The sequence below is a fragment of the Erpetoichthys calabaricus genome, chromosome 3, assembly GCF_900747795.2.
Source record: "Erpetoichthys calabaricus chromosome 3, fErpCal1.3, whole genome shotgun sequence".
NCBI lineage: Eukaryota > Metazoa > Chordata > Cladistia > Polypteriformes > Polypteridae > Erpetoichthys > Erpetoichthys calabaricus.
This window is the reverse complement of record NC_041396.2, coordinates 247,840,274-247,857,741: the sequence shown is the minus strand read 5'-3', so window position 1 is coordinate 247,857,741 and position 17,468 is coordinate 247,840,274. Positions and strand designations below refer to the sequence as shown.

At 40.9% G+C, this 17,468-nt stretch overlaps 1 protein-coding gene across 3 annotated transcripts in view; it reads right to left on the bottom strand.

The window, feature by feature from the left end:
• Positions 1-1,470: 1,470 nt before the first annotated feature.
• The window catches only part of LOC114648745 (transmembrane 4 L6 family member 5-like), a 213,519-nt gene continuing 197,521 nt past the window's right edge, over positions 1,471-17,468 (bottom strand). Inside the window, exons 2-6 of one of the 3 annotated variants that reach the window (XM_051924209.1) lie at positions 8,091-8,431; positions 4,768-4,833; positions 4,498-4,658; positions 3,131-3,317; positions 1,471-2,911 (exon numbers count right to left, since the gene is read on the bottom strand). In XM_051924209.1, coding sequence (XP_051780169.1) covers positions 2,900-2,911; positions 3,131-3,317; positions 4,498-4,658; positions 4,768-4,833; positions 8,091-8,285 — 621 coding nt within the window. In that variant the 5' untranslated portion in view covers positions 8,286-8,431 and the 3' untranslated portion in view covers positions 1,471-2,899. Of the gene's footprint in view, positions 2,912-3,130; positions 3,318-4,497; positions 4,659-4,767; positions 4,834-8,090; positions 8,471-17,468 lie in introns of those variants that run through there. The other 2 variants (XM_028797962.2, XM_028797961.2) reach the window with 2 other exon arrangements.

Sequence of the window (17,468 nt, the reverse complement as noted above, 5' to 3'; positions counted from 1 at the left end):
GGTTAAGGCTTAGGACTTCAGACTGAGGCTGTGGATTCAAATCCCCCTACTGACACTGTGTGACAATGAGTTTGTCACTTTACCTGCCTGAAAAAATAAAAGAAACGTAACCAATTGTATATCAAATGTTGTAAGCTGCCTTGGATAAAGGTATTGGCTAAGTAATAATAATATCCATCCATCCATCCATTTCCCAACCCGCTGAATCCGAACACAGGGTCACGGGGGTCTGCTGGAGCCAATCCCAGCCAACACAGGGCACAAGGCAGGAAACAATCCTGGGCAGGGTGCCAACCCACCGCAGAATAATAATATCTCCTGCAGTTATTTTTTTTTTTTTTAAAGGTTGTGAAGATTTCTGCTTCAGCTATGTGTCATGGTGGCTGGCTTCAAAGACTGACGACAATCTGTCTGTTTGCACTGCCCAGAATACGCACCTTCCATCTTGCCTTGCAGGTGCCATTGTTCTTCACAGCTTTTGGGAATTGTTTGCATTGTAGTTCTGGTAGAGCACTCATTAGCTTCTAACTCTTGTTACTTACTGTGAGAAAATTAAACCAGTTTGATTTTGTCTTATTGAACTGAAGAGAGTTGTAGGGACTGTTAAGAGTGGTATGACTGAATCACTGGAGGTGACAACACAACTGATAGTAACTGGTGCATGCCACGATAGTCTAAACCTCACTTTGATTTTCCTTAAGATTACATAAAAGAACACAATGACTGAAAATCATAAGAATATTTGTGAGGTGTGACGTCAGTGAAAGATGCTTGCTTCTTGTTTCACAACACCTTCCTGTCCCTCTTTATTACTGAAAAAAAAATGTCCCTGTTCTCCTAATTGCTAAGCTTACAGTTGCTCATTTTGGTTTGTAGTAATGACACTGTTACATTTTAAGCATCTTAGGAGGCTGCAATCACAGAGGACTACATGCAAAATATCAGTTAGCAACTTTGACATAACTAATATGATTTAACTTCTAAAATTGATACCTTGCTTTTTGCGTTTTCAGTGACGGGACAGCCGTGTTCAGCTCAAGCAGCTCAGCACGGTTCAGGCGAAGCAGCATGTCAGTCAATCTTGGCTGTCCTGGTCTGGTCAGTACTCAGTCTGTCAGTCTATATTTGTCTACATGTTTTATGTTTTTGTCATCAACATGTCTGCCTTGTTTGCTGGCACTCTTATATCCCATTCCTGCTACTTGCTGCAACTGAGGCTTACAGCATGTCTTATTATTATTATAAACACTACTTATCCTTATGGATTTTTTTAGGTCTGCATTAACTTCACCTCACAACTTATTCCCCTTAGCTGGTACAGCAGGACATGCTCTTTACTGCAGGGGGACACTTGGCTTTTGTTCTCCGCTCACCATGTAGCGCTGCCGTGTCAGTCTGTAGATTGTAAAATAATTTTGGTAGATCGTCTGCTAAAGAAAACACCGAAACATAAAACGAATGCAAAGTGTGTCTTTTACAATATTGCTCTTTTTATTGCAGCATATGCAACAATATATATATTATCTGCATGAACATTAAACTGTAATACAATATTATATTTTCATTCTTTCATAAAAACGTAGCAGTACTATGCAATATATACAAATCAAACAGTATTCTATAAATGATAAAGCTTTATTGTTTTCATGTGTTGAGCTTAAGTTTTCACACTGAATATATATCCTGTCCTTTACCTTCTCCATTTCTTGACACCATTTCACACACAGAGCAAATGTGCAATCAGCTCGCCACAGGAGTCGGCCTCCTCATCCTCCACCTTGTCCTCCTTTAAAAAGCAGAGAGCTGGCGCACACCGAACATTTCTTTAATCATTAAGGATAATACGGCCACAAAGAAATCGCATCAGTGACCAAGCTGTCCTGTTCTCATTTTACATTTGCTTATTATTTATCTGTTTCGATTTTTACGTAAATCATCGTTAAAACTAAACTTGGTTGGTTTCTGTAGGATTGATTCCCACATACTGAGGTGATCACTAGCTTCCTGTGACCCTGAACTGGACAACCAGTTAAAAAATGGAAGGATGGATTGATAAATTCAAAATAGAAGTGCAGTGCTTTAAGATTTTTTTTTTTTAAAAAGTTAAATTTGTTTGCAAGTATATAAAGTGACATTAGGAATGCCAGTCTTACAGGATGCATGGTCGATAAAGACCCTTGTAAGACGGTCACCTCCACTTTCACCCTTGGACGGGAGTTAAATTGGAACGCACAGGATGTGATTTTCACATGTTCAAAGTACACGTTTCTGAGTGGTAGTCATTGTTTTGGTATTTACAGCCAAAAACAACATGGTTTTGGTGAAATAAAGGCAGTCTTCTCTCAAAGATGAAGACTGGCTCAGCAGAAGTTGGGGTTTTCTGTAAAAGCACTCTCGGGCCGAAACACTCTCAGTAATGGCTTCTGTTACCTGCTGACCTGAAGGACCTACCAGGGCTGTCTTCACAGCATCATAGGCCCCCGGGCAAAGTAGTGCATTGTGGCCCCTGTTTTGATAACATGCACAGGCATCAGAAACATCGTGCGCCCCTATGATCCTGGGACCCCCAGCCATTGCCCATTGTGCCCATACATTAAGACGGCCCTAGCCTACACAACTTTCCAACTCCATCTTAACCCTATCTGTGGAAGGGCACCTTGTAAATTGCACTTTGCTGTCAGTTCAGGTATCTCCGAGAATAAAGCAGTATTTGAATTTAACATTTGCTGAGCACAACTGTAAAAACAATTCAAGGAAAAAACATGCATTAAGAAGTGCTTTTAGTGACATAAATGACTAACTACATTCAGCTCAATTTGGTGTGTGCCTTCAGTCAAAAAACTGGAAAATGTCCATCAATGCGTCCATCATCAGGGTGAAAGGAGTTCAAAATGGAGTCTTAGGCTTGCTGCTGGAAAAACAAAAAAAAAGTGATGCTCAGCAGTCTTCTTGAACATTCATTTACTTTTGTGATTTTTTCACACTCCGTTTTAGGGATAGAGTGACTATTTTTTCTTCCTTCTACTTAGAATTAGTTACAATGGGATTTTCTTTGAAATGACTACGTAAAAAACATGAACCTATGATGTTTAGGAGGCCCATGAGCAGCCTCCTAAGGACAGGTACTCACCCCTTTTTTCCCGCACGTGCCGCACAGACAGCCAAAGAGCCCGTTGATCATTTGAAAGGCACACAGGAGCGTCTCCAGGACGCCGAGTACCAGCAGGATGGAGAAGAGGATAACGTTGAACTCAACCACGTCTTTTGGTTTTATGCACTCGCTCCATAAATTTTTATCAAACAAGTAGCTTTCATTCCTGTGGAAAGACGACATGCAGCAGAAGGCGAACATTTTTAGTGGTGCCCATGAAAAAATATCAAATTTTCATTTTCATATTTGTTTATCTCACATAACAAAAGCACCGATCAAATTTGTTTGCAAGTTATTCATCTTAGTTGTGGCTAGGGAATCCATTTTTCATTCCCGCATTCTCAGGAATGAAACTGCTGTAATTTCCGGAAAAATGGGAATGGCCAAGCTCGCATATATAGCATGTAAAAGTGTAAAAATCGATCAAGAAATAACAGAGTTCTAGTTGAAAATAAATAAGGTGGCGCCATTGCTGCAGTTTGCACTTCATCAGACAACAGCTTTGAACAGCAACTTAAAATTGCAATGCGTCAGTCTGTTGCATCCGCATTATCTGTGCCAAGAAACTTGCCATCACAGAATGATGACAAGAAACTGGATGCATCAGTAAAAGCTGAAATGGCGGTGTTTCAGAGCAACAGCAAGCGCAGGTGTTGTGTAGAACAAGTGTATCAGTATCTGATGACTGTGCCGCCTACTTCAGTTGAGGCAGAGCGTGCTTTCTACGCTCTTATTACTGCAACTAACTAGATACATGTACTTATGACAGCAAGAACTGCTTGTAGATAAGGTTAGTCTTTTGTTTGTGTCAACATATTGCAGTAGTTTTATTAAAAATAAGTGTCGGTCGTTCTAAAACCATTCTCATGTGAGATGCCCATGCACTCCCGGGAATGGATTCCCTAGTTGTGGTGGTAAGATGACACCGGGGTAGTGCTGCTTCACAGTTCCATTTGTGTGTGGTGTCCATGTCGTCTACGGGTATCCTCCCACATCCAAAAACCAGCATGTTGGGTGGTCTGGAGACTGCACAAATGAGTATGGGTTGGTGTGTGTGACTGTGCCCTGCAATTGACTGGTGTCCCATCTAGAGATTGTCCCTGCCTTCTTGCCAGAACAGGGTCTGTCCATAACAACATTTAAAATAGATAAACAGTAATAATAAATATATGAAGTGCATTATGTCATAAGGACTAGAAGGATGAAGAGTTCCTAGTTTTTTCATGTATGGGCAACATGTTACCAGCATTTAGTCTGGTTGCAGAAGAAAGGTTCTGATTTAACACCACTTTGATCCGGAAGTGTGTATTTATATATCTTAGTGTTTAGTGTTACTCCAAACTTACCCAAACTTTTGGTTGGTCTTAAATGGAGTGCCCCATATTAACTTTTTATCACTGTTTTCATATTCACATGTTGGTCCATTCACAAGGCCCAGAGAGCTCACCACCAAACAGTAAAGGCTGCCAACAACCCCTACTGCAGCAAATGCAATGGACAGGAACATCTGCAAGATACAAAAGGTATGACATGAAACCATTCTTTTTCCCACTTGCTTAGCCTTTTATTTGCCATATTCATTTCCCTCAACCCCAATCCCCATTTCGCAAACTTACCCCACATCGATTGGCACAGCAGCCCCGTTTCCCTGTGGCATGGATATGAATGGCAGGGATCAAGACCTGGAGAGAAAAAAAAGAAAACTATGAACAGAGATCAGCCAAAGGCAGCAATGCCATTGTGACCCACATCTGCTACAATGATCATGGGGATCCACTTACACCACGGCACATGCCTGCTAGCTGTAACATAAAGATACCCTGTACGAGAGAATGAAACGACAGAGGGGTCCTGAAGTCAATCGATTGTTTATCTTTTACACAAGTCGCATGTAGCACAAAGTTCAAGGTCAATGACCCATTTCCCATGTGAAAAAGGGGCCAACACTCCAGAGGACATTTTACTTAATCAAACTGAATATCATATTAGTACACAGCTTCAGATGGCATTTTATGAGCTTGTCCGATAATATCCTCAGTTAATAATCTTATTTCTTAAAATCAGCGGTTGCTACCAGATTAGATAGATAGATAGATAGATAGATAGATAGATAGATAGATAGATAGATAGATAGATAGATAGATAGATAGATACTTTATTAATCCCGATGGTTCTTGCATCTAGCATTTACAATTTGAGACTGGCTTCTGTGCTTTGTTTACAACAGTGATCAGTCGTTCAGGCTTTTTAGCAAACAGGTTCCAGTCTCCAATTTCCAATGGATACCGCTCCTCTGCGTCCTATTAGCAATTTAAAGCCTGACTCAGGACAGAGGTATACATGTCATGGACCCCCATGAAGAGTTGACCTCCAGTGACTGTGTATTTCACAGGTAGGTCCCAACCTGCTAGTTTTCTTGTAAAATGGAGGGAGTTTTTGGTATTTAAGGCCATCTACCCGATGTAGGCCTCTGTTTTCATGAGATAAACGTTGCCATGGTTTGTGCCACTAACCAGTAACCTGTTGCCATGAACGGTTAGCTGTGCACACTGGTTTTAGTCTATTTCCATTAGGCCTTTAGTAGGGACATTATTGTTACATGTACAGAGTACAGTGCATGTCGCCACTCTCTGGCATGTTTGCTAACACTGTTCATTATTAACATTTTTGTTAGGTTTCCATTTCCTTTGTCTATTGGTCTCTGTGCAGCATTGCTCCTTGTTCCCATTAATTGCATGGTTTTTGACACAAGGGGTCTTTGTTAAATCAGCTTTAGACCCTTGAGTTCCTTGCCCTGTTCACATGTGGTGTAATGGACTGGCTTTAAACAGCTGTTCCAGTTTTGTTGGCATCAATTAAAGGGCACAATCTGATAACACATAAAAAAAAATCAGAGGACATCATCCCTTTGGAACAACCCTGTTTTATACTTTAACTATAGTACTCCACCCCACACTGAGTCAAAGCCCTGCATTTTATTATTCTGTTCTTACAAACACATTTACAAATAAAGTATTAACACTGGCCATAACACATACCATAAGAGTCTTACATGCACAAGAAACGGGCGGCACGGTGGCGCAGTGGGTAGCGCTGCTGCCTCGCAGTTGGGAGACCTGGGGACCTGGGTTCGCTTCCCTGCGTGGAGTTTGCATGTTCTCCCCGTGTCTGCGTGGGTTTCCTCCGAGCACTCCGGTTTCATCCCACAGTCCAAAGACATGCAGGTTAGGTGGATTGGCAATTCTAAATTGGCCCTAGTGTGTGCTTGGTGTGTGGGTGTGTTTGTGTGTGTCCTGCGGTGGGTTGGCACCCTGCCCGGGATTGGTTCCTGCCTTGTGCCCTGTGTTGGCTGGGATTGGCTCCAGCAGACCCCTGTGAGCCTGTGTTCGGATTCAGCGGGTTGGAAAATGGATGGATGCACAAGAAACAGTGTCATATTAACCAGTTGTGTACGGGTCCTACATTATATGACCAAACATGTAGGGAGCCAGCACTCAGCTGAAAAAGCTGTTAGAAATTCACACGACTTTAGACACTTGGAGGAGACAAACAAATATGGAATACAAAGCCAGGGAAATACTGGAGAATTAACATAGCATAGTCATATCTGCTCAATCCACTTGAAGGTTGTAACTAGCCAGGGCCTATGGCATAAGCAATTCAGGTTTGGAAGTCTGGGCATTAAACCCAACACTCATGTCTTTGAGGATGTGGGCACAAAACCCACACAGACACAGTGAGAACATGTGAAGTTCACACAGATAGTGAGCCCACAAAGCTAGATCTGTGAGTCAGCACTGCTAATAATCGTCCCTTTAGGCTGCCATAATCTCCACTGTTAACACAACGCTGCTTCTTTTATAATGTCACAGGAAGTGCTGTCTGGTAAAGGCGATAAGCTTAATGATTGAATCTGTAGCAGTATGGCTCTTCAGCTGCTAAAGATCTGAACCTTGAACTAAGAAGCTTGTTCTCTGTGCCTCGTGATTGAACCTTGCCTTTTCCTTACTGAACTACGTATCATTCAAGCTCTAAAATGTACATTACAATTACAAGAGGCATTCTTTTTTAAAAAAAAAAAACGCAAGAATAAATAAAAGAGGCAGAGACATTAGCCACAAGGGCCACTAAACCTCTGAAATGATCTGCCTGCCAATATTAGAGGGGTCTGTGTTAGTCTTGGCATTTTAGTCAAATCGCTTAATGATAGTAATAACACTGACCTGTGTAAAGAGAACACTGGACATCTTATTTGCTTGTCCGACCAGCATACATCTCTTAAAGCTGCCTGTGTGGGTGTTTCATAATTTTTGAAATCATAACCATTAGTGGCCGCCTCCACTTTCTCAATTTCTCAGTTTTCTTGCTGCCTTGTGGTATTCATCCTGACCTCCAGGTCACAATCTCATCCTAGATGTTCTATCGTCAATGGCAAATCCAACATATGAGCTCTGGCTTATTCTACTAAGAATTTCCAGTAGCCTGCACAAAATGGCCAAGAAGGGGTTGAATGAGCAGCCGCTCTACAGATTCTTTACGTGTGGGCCCCTTGAGACGTTTCTTTGAGACCTGCTGTACATTGAATATTTCTTTTCTTCCCTTTACAATTACTCTAAAAGTTTTAAGAATCTTTGAAAGGCTATACTTAAATGTATACATTTGTAGTTTTGTTGGTGTATATTGATATTTTTTTAAACTAAACTATGGAATGGCTTCTCCTTCTTAGTGAGTCCTCACCTTGCACCTGATCCTGCCCAGATATGCTACAACCCCACACAGGAAAAAAAAATGGATTAATGAATATATTTGTAAAAGTGGATTCTCAGCTTATAAAAGGGAGGAAAAATAAACTGAATATTGTTTAAAAAATTGCATCTTCTAATATTTCACATCAACCCTGTAAACGGGTCATCCACACATTAACCCACCCTCTACTTACCATGATACCTCCACCAACGAGACCACCCATGTACTTCACTTCTTCTGTAATGGTGCGGTTGCTACCTTCAGTATCCTCCTGCACGTATTTAGTATCCCAAGCAGGAAAGAAGAGCAAAATGTTACAGATGATCGCGGCAACTGCCAAGGGGTACAAAGATACCCCTATAAACTTGGCACACTTTCCAGTACACATGTTGACACGCCAGTGACTCTGCTAACACTTTAGAGATAAAGGTCCAGATACAGGTTCAGAGGTTCCAGTTGTTTAAATGCTCTCTAGTAGTTCTTTTTTTTTTGTGAATTTCCACTTTTATGGTCGTTTCTTCGGGGAGCAGGTAACTATTGACGCACACACCCGCTTCAGTGAAAAAGTGAACTTTCTGCCTCAAGTGGGATTATATACCCCTGCTGACGTAAGGCTGTCCTTGCCTTTCCTATGACAACGAGTGGATATTGAACCTGATTTTATCTTATCAGCACTGAAATAAAAGTCATAGATACAACCTTGTAACAGGAACAGTTGTAAGCCTTTATGAAACGCTTAGACAAGTCTCCAAAAAAACCTTTCCTTCTTTAACCTGTCCAGTGAGGCAAATTGTGGTAAAAACTTTAAGTATGAAGAATGACATATTGTCATTTGATTTTCACTATAAAGAAACACAAATCTTCAATTTTTTGGGCACCGCTATCACAGACAGTCTCAGCTGGGACATTCAAACCACCTCCATCACTAAAAATGCACAGCATCCATTTTACTTCTTATGTCAACTAAACAAACTAAATATTTCCCAGCCAATCCTAGTTCAATTTTACAAAGCCGTCATTGAAAGTGTAATCAGATTCTCCATTATGGTCTGGTTTGGTTCAGCAACAGCTCACTCCAGATCTAAATTACAGCATGTTGTGAGGGCTTCTGGGAAAATAATTGGCTGTGCCCTTCTATCTATAACAGACCTGTATACATCTCGTGTCACTAACCATGTCCAAATATTCACCACGGACTCATCTCTTATTCCAAAAACTCTCCTCTGGTAAATGCTTCAGGTCAGGTCAAAACTAAAATTAACAGACACCTCAATAGCCCAGTTAAACCAGTAACTTAGCCGGTCTTCTTTGTATATTCATGTGGTCTGTCATATACTTATGAAGGGGTGTGTGTGTTGTAACAAAGGCGCTATATAGGCTCCCGACCCGACACAGCTGGACACAGAGGCACGTATAAACAAACAAGACTTTTATTTTTCTTCACCCGTGGGCACACGTCTTCCCCGTGACCCACAGGCAATACACTGTCCATAAGCACAATTACCACAACACCAACAGTTTCTCCCTTTTACCACCACTCCTCCTCAAGCTTCGTCTCCTTCCTCCCAACTCTGACTCCTCGAGTGGTGGTGGCTGGCCCTTTTATATCCCACCCGGAAGCGTTCCAGGTGCTTGATCACCTGGTCCTAATTGCCCTTCCGGGTGGGGCTGAAGATACGTCCAGCTGGGCTGCTGACTCCATGCAGCTCCCCCTAGCGGCCATCCGAGCGCCCAACTAGGCTGTGGAGGACTCCATCTCCCATGGAGCCATGCGAGAGGTTGGGGGATCACTGTCCACCAGGGAGGCTGCCACCAAGCACCCCGGGGGAGGTATTAAGCTACCTATGGTTGCTCCCCTGGAACAGATGCAGAGGAGGCGTCCCTGCTGGGCATGGGACCCAGCTGTCCGCCACAGTGTATATGTACATATATGTGTGTGCACGTGCATACACATTACACTTCTTCTTTCGGCTGCTCCTGGCATCTTCTTCCATATCTTTCTGTCCTCTGCATCTTGTTCTGTTACACTCATCACCTGCATGTCCTCTCTCACCACATCCATAAACCTTTGCTTAGGCCTTCCTCATCTCCTCTTGTCTGGCAGCTTCATCCTTAGCATCCTTCTCTAAATATACCCAGCATCTCTCCTCTGCACATGTCCAAACCAACGCAATCTCGCCTCTCTGACTTTGTCTCCCAACCGTCCAACTTGAGCGGACCCTCCAATGTACTCATTTCTAATCCTATCCATCCTCATCACACCCAATGCAAATCTTAGCATCTTTAACTCTGCTACCTCCAGCTCTGTCTCCTGCTTTCTGGTCAGTGCCACTGTCTCCAACCCATATAACATAGCTGGTCTCACTACCATCCTGTAGACCTTCCCTTTCACTCTTGCTGATACCCGTCTGTCACAAATTAGGGTTAGGGTTAATGTGCATACACATTACACACTCACACTTTACACTTGTACATCATCAGTTGCACATCTCTTTTAGAATTGTATTATTCTACAACTTTGTTTGAAGTTTTTCTTTTTTAACTGAAGCTATTTATGTTATTTCTATGTGATGTTATGTTCCGTTATAAGCAGCTCCAAATCTAACAAGTCAAATTCCTGTACATTAAGTACTGGCGAATAAAAATGGTTCTCATTCTGATCTTAAAAACAGCACACAGAATCACCTGGATACTCAAAACTCATTAACTAAAAAACATACATACAGTGCATCCGGAAAGTATTCAGAGCGCATCACTTTTTCTACATTTTGTTATGTTACAGCCTTATTCCAAAATGGATTAAATTCATTTTTTTCTTTAATTTTTCTACACACAACACCCCACAATGACAACGTGAAAAAAGTTTACTTGAGGTTTTTGCAAATTTATTAAAAATAAAAAAACTGAGAAATCCCATGTACATAAGTATTCACAGCCTTTGCTCAATACTTTGTCGATGCACCTTTGGCAGCAATTACAGCCTCAAGTCTTTTTGAATATGATGCCACAAGCTTGGCACACCTATCCTTGGCCAGTTTCGCCCATTCCTCTTTGCAGCACCTCTCAAGCTCCATCAGGTTGAATGGAAAGCGTCGGTGCACAGCCATTTTAAGATCTCTCTAGAGATGTTCAATCGGATTCAAGTCTGGGCTCTGGCTGGGCCACTCAAGGACATTCACAGAGTTGTCCTGAAGCCACTCCTTTGATATCTTGGCTGTGTGCCTGGTGATGAGCGGTGCCTGGTTTCCTCCAAACGTGACGCCTGGCATTCACACCAAAGAGTTCAATCTTTGTCTCATCAGACCAGAGAATTTTCTTTCTCATGGTCTGAGAGTCCTTCAGGTGCCTTTGGCAAACTCCAGGCGGGCTGCCATGTGCCTTTTACTAAGGAATGGCTTCCGTCTGGCCACTCTACCATACAGGCCTGATTGGTGGATTGCTGCAGAGATGGTTGTCCTTCCCCAGATCTGTGCCTCGAGACAATCCTGTCTCGGAGGTCTACAGACAATTCCTTTGACTTCATGCTTGGTTTGTGCTCTGACATGAACTGTCAACTGTTTGACCTTATATAGACTGGTGTGTGCCTTTCCAAATCATGTCCAATCAACTGAATTTACCACAGGTGGACTCCAATTAAGCTGCAGAAACATCTCAAGGATGATCAGGGAAACAGGATGCACCTGAGCTCAATTTTGAGCTTCATGGCAAAGGCTGTGAATACTTATGTACATGTGCTTTCTCAGTTTTTTTATTTTTAATAAATTTGCAAAAATCTCAAGTAAACTTTTTTCATGTTGTCATTATGGGGTGTTGTGTGTAGAATTCTTAGGAAAAAAATGAATTTAATCCATTTTGGAATAAGGCTGTAACATAACAAAATGTGGAAAAAGTGATGTGCTGTGAATACTTTCCGGATGCACTGTATGTCACCCATTAAACATCCCCAGACAATGATAGGAGGCGAGAAAAAACAAACAAAAGTACCTTATAAAAAGCTGAACCTTTATGCTTCCTAAATGTACAATCAATCACTCAATATGGTATATACATTTGAAGTTTACACCTCCAAAGAAGGCTTGGGTACAATTAAACAAACAAGAAGCCATTTGTATCTAGACGGTAAAGGTAACAGTACAGTCATGGAAATGATAATGCTGGACCTGCGGATTGGTCTTTTTATATATACCTTAAAGGTTAGGCCAGGGGTGTCCAACTCCAGTCCTGGTGGGCCGCAGTGGCTGCAGGTTTTCATTCTAACCCTTTTCCTAATTGGTGAGAAGTTTTCACTGCTAATTAACTCCTTTTCCCTTCATTTTAATAGCCCTCTTTTTAAGGATTCAGTCCTCTGAATCAATTCCTTTCTTCATTAAATGGCCGCCAAACAGAAATGAGATGTGAAACAAGCCAACAGATGACCAGCTAAATTGAAATGTCAAAGTCCAGCCAGTTTCATTCCAACCAGTTTCTAAATAAGAAGCCAATTCTTGCTGTTAATTAAAGCCGTTATTGAATATCAGGACTTGTTGCTGCTCTCATTCTGCCACAGCAGACTGCTGAGTTTCTGTTTTTTTTCTAAGATGTTTTGGTGATCCTGCGGTGGGTTGGCACCCTGCCCAGGATTGGTTCCCTGCCTTGTGCCCTGTGTTGGCTGGGATTGGCTCCAGCAGACCCCCGTGACCCTGTGTTCGGATTCAGCGGGTTGGAAAATGGATGGATGGATGGATGTTTTGGTGACCTGAGCCGACCGACATAACCGAGACCTTCACCTTTCTTTCTTTATCTTCATTAAGGAAAAAGAAACAACTAAGGGGTCTGAGTCAATTAAAACGAAGGCAAGTCAAGTGAAAAGGCAGCAAAAACGGCTCACTAATTAAGAAGACGGTTACAATGAAAACATGCAGCCACTGTGGCCCACCAGTACCGGAGCTGGACACCCCTGGGGTAGGCAATCTTCAGTGTTAATATGAATGCTGGAGCAAAAGACACTACACCTACAAGGAAGACCATTTATCAGACTTTTGGAATTGTGAACAGTGTCATCATGACAAATATGGATAGGCCGATTTTGTCCTCTAAGCTTTAGGAGTGTCTACATTAAACATATAGATTGAGGGTTTTCACTTGATAGAGAATCAGGATAATTTCCTAACTTTGGCTCTCTGTGTTTTAACCTTAAGGAAAAACAGAAGCTACTTTCATTTTTTAAAAATGGGAGATGTCCTCAAGCCATTACTATATATCTCCATGTTTCTGGTGCCAGGATAGACAAGAGCTACTTTGTACTTGGAGCTGTGACACTAAGCTATTGTACTGTTCAAAGAAGAATGCTGGTAATATGTAACCAGAGGGACTGACTTGACCTCGCAGGCCATAAAACTGAGTGGGTTTTTTTTTTGTGCTGATATGATTTACAAATTGATCCTGTTGAGCTAGAAGAGGGCTGGACAACAGGTGCTCATGGTCACCTACTATCTTTACTGGCAACTGAGCTGGCATAGAGTTATATTTAATGAAGAGTAAACAAACACTTCCTTCTAAAAGTTTCTGGCCGTTCACATTGATTACAGGATTTTTTTTTTTTTTTGCTTAGTGCCAAGCTGTACCATCAGACTGAGGGCAGCCACACCTACTGTGATAAAATGAGGCCACATGTCACTAACCTCATGGTAAAAAAAAAAAAAAGATCAGTTTATGGAGACAAATACAGGCACTGACGTGTCCTGGCAAAAAACAAAGAGAAATGATGGACTAATACACAAAAAACTGGCACTGCCCAGGAAGCCAAATAAAAAAGCAGCATCCAGGGTGGTAAAGACATCAGATATAAAGTGAAAAAAAGCATGTTTCATGAAAATGAGGACAGAATTAAAAATTTCAAGCAACTCTGACAACAGGCTACTTACTTGATAATTTCCTCAGACTTTTAAGTATCTAAAAAATGTTTATTTGTTCAGTTACACAAATATTCCAATACAGAGTCCGTATCAAGTAGACACTCTAGTGATCAACCCTGCATGGAATGCCAATCCACCATAAAACACACTCAAACACACTCTCCAGTTTAAAGTCAACAATCCACCTAACAAGCAGTTATATAGAAGTAAAACCATCCACCCTTCCTTTCTAAAACCCACTTAACCTAAATATAGGATTGTGGTGAGGCTGGAGCCGATCCTGCCACCACTGGAAACTAGAAAGCAAGCAATCCTGAATAAGATGCCAGTCCCTTGAAACACTTGTGCACACACACACACACACACACACACACATTCACTCAAGCTGAGCCTTTTCAGTTTAAGCAAAAGAAGTTGAACAGGCATGAGTGAAGTGTTTAAAATTATGAAGGGAATTAGTACAGTGGACCGAGACTGTTACTTTAAAATGAGCTCAGCAAGAACACGGTTAGAAACTTAAGCGTAAATTTCACATAAACATTAGGATGTTTTTCTTTACACAGAGAGCCACAGACACTTGGAATAAGCTACCAAGTAGTGTGGTAGACAGTAGCACTTTAGGGACTTTCAAAACTCAACTTGATGTTATTTTGGAACAATTCAGTGGATAGGACTGGTGAGCTTTGTTGGACTGAATGGCCTGTTCTCGTCGGGATTGCTCTAATGTTCTTAACACGGGGTCAGTTTGGAGCTGTCAGTTAATCTGACCTGTTCACGTTTGAATTCAGAGAGGAAAACCAATGCACCTGAAGAAAAATCCTCCCAGCCTCAGACAGACAGAATACACACACTGCGCAGAAGTAATGACCAATCCAGGGTTCAAATGTGGCCTCTTGGAGAGGTACAGTGTCAGTTCAATGCACTGCACTACATAAGTGCAAACAAATTATAAATTAAACTAAATCCAGGTTTTTCATTAAATACACACAAGAAAAAAATAATCAAATTATTCTAGCAAACAGTGCAGAGGTCATGACTTTTTATTTCCCAGCACATAATGAGTCAATTTTAGAGTCTACCTCAGATATACTGTAAATGGTTGTGTGTAAAATACAACAGAAGATAATGTTTTAATGACAAATTTCTTTGAAAGTAAACAATCTCATGATAAACAGTATGCTAATATTTTTATATAACCATCTCAAACCTGCTTAATTAAGTTCAGGAATGTACAGAGCTCATGTCTATCCCAGCAGCAACCGGCTTAAGGCAGGAAACAGGCCGGACAAAGCACCGGTATGCTGCTGTAATTTATACTTTTTCAATCACAAAATATCTCTCTCTCTATATTTAAAATCGAACGTCTGTCTGTACATCTGTCCATTTTTCACGAGAGAACTACTTAACGGATTTAGATTGGTTTTTTTTCTTTATTTGCTTGAACATTACTGTTGATTTTGCGACTTCTATCATCATGTTAAGTATAATCGTTCGCTTGCGGTACCGATTTATTTGTGTGAATCCAATTTTTTTTATAAATTCTCAATTTTTTTATTTTTAATAAATTTGCAAAAATCTCAATCAAACTTTTTTCACGTTGTCATTATGGGGTGTTGTGTGTAGAATTCTGAGGAAAAAAATGAATTTAATCCATTTTGGAATAAGGCTGTAATATAACAAAATGTGGAAAAAGTGATGCGCTGTGAATACTTTCTGGATGCACTGTATATTATTATATATATGTGTGAGTTTCCAGCTCATTAAGTAAAAACAAATATGAACACCTACAGTATATAGCAGACAGCACAGATAAACATTTAACAAGCCTTTAGAAAGGTCATTGCACAGTATTGTAATATATTTGGTGCTCATTACCTTGACTACATGTCATGTGATGCTAGCCACACCCTTACACTTTACATGCACTAAGTCACATTTGACTCACTTTTTACACGCAGGTTACCAATATATTGTTCTTTACACTGCACGATTTTGTTAGAACAGTTATTTATACAATTGTATCTGAAATCACACAACAGAATTATAATCTACTCATGGTTAAAGCATACTTACTTCCAAGCAGAAATGTTTGACAAACTTTTATGTTCTGAGCAGATATTAAAAACAATTGGCAGCTTACTGCACATTTGTACCAAATTTCACACATCAGTTTTCCATTTTACCCAATAAAAGACGGCAGAATAGAACAAATAGAAGAACACACTACAAAAATAAATGGGTCAAAAACGTTTGGTAAATAACCCTTGAAAAAGAAGTGTCCCAAACTCCGGTCCTGGAGGTTTTCATCCTTACCCTGATCTTAATCAGTGACCAGTTTTCACTGCTAATTAACTTCTTTTCCCTTCATTTTAATAGCCCTGTTTTTAAGGATTTAGTCCTCTGAATTTATTCCTTTCTTACTTAAATGACAGCCAAACAGAAATGAGCCAATGGATGACCAGCTAAACTGTGATTTCAACCCCAACCAATCTCTTAATGAGAAGCTGATTCCTGCTGTTAATTAAACCTGTTATTCAATTCCATGGCTTGTTGCTGCTCTCATTCTGCCACAGCAGACATTTCCAAAACTGTTGATTTTCAGTTATTTCTAAGAACACCGTCAAAATGTTTTGGTGACCTGAGAGACTCAACCTTACCAAGACCTTCATCTTCCTTTCGTGGGCACAGGTGAGCTGGTCATGTTGTGGATCGTTTTGTGTCTCATTATTGTTTGGCTGCTAATTAAGGAAAAAGAGACAACTAAGGGGCCTGAGTCACGTCAATTAAAATTATGGCACAAAAGACGTTAATTAGCAGCAAAAACTGGTCACTAATTAAGAAGATGGTTAGAATGAAAACCCGCAGTCACTGCGGCCCTCCAGGACCGGAGTTGGACACCCGTGCTTTAAACTAGAGTATTCCATCAGTGTCCAGGAAAATGTGAAGTAGCAACTGAAGATTGAAATGGAAACATTCAGGGTGATAAGAAATAGCAGAAGTAAAGGAGCTAAAGGGAGAAATCGTACAGGAAGTAAGCCCAATATTTTCTGAATAAAAATGGTAATAATAAAGGGTGGCGGTGGGCTGGCGCCCTGCCCGGGGTTTTTTTCCTGCCTTGAGCCCAGTGTTGGCTCCAGCAGACCCCCATGACCCTGTAGTTAGGATATACTGGGTTGGATAATGGATGGATAATAAAGGGTCTTAATTAAGCAAAGAAAATAAACTTAACATTTGAGGGAAAAATATTAAGATCAGAACCTGTCACGGGTTTTATAAATGTACTGTAGAGTCCATCCTGACAGGCTGCATGGTGTGCTAGTATGGCAGCAGTTCAGCTAATGACCACAAGGCACAGAAGTGTGTGATGAAAGCAGCACAGATCATCACCGGGACATCTGATACTATCTCTGCAGGACGTTTGCCAAGTGATGATTGGGGAAAGGCAAAACTAATCATAAAGGACCCCAGTCACCCTGCAGTGATATTTTCTACCTCCAACCATCAGGCAGGCGCTATAGAACTAATACCTGAACAGTTAGATTTAAGAATAGTTTTTACCAACAGGTAATAAGGCTGCTAATATGTGATAAACAGTCTTTAATTAACTGAGAGAATTAAGTGCCACTCTTCTGTGAATCTAGCATACATAATGTTGTGCTTAATGTTATTTACTGTGA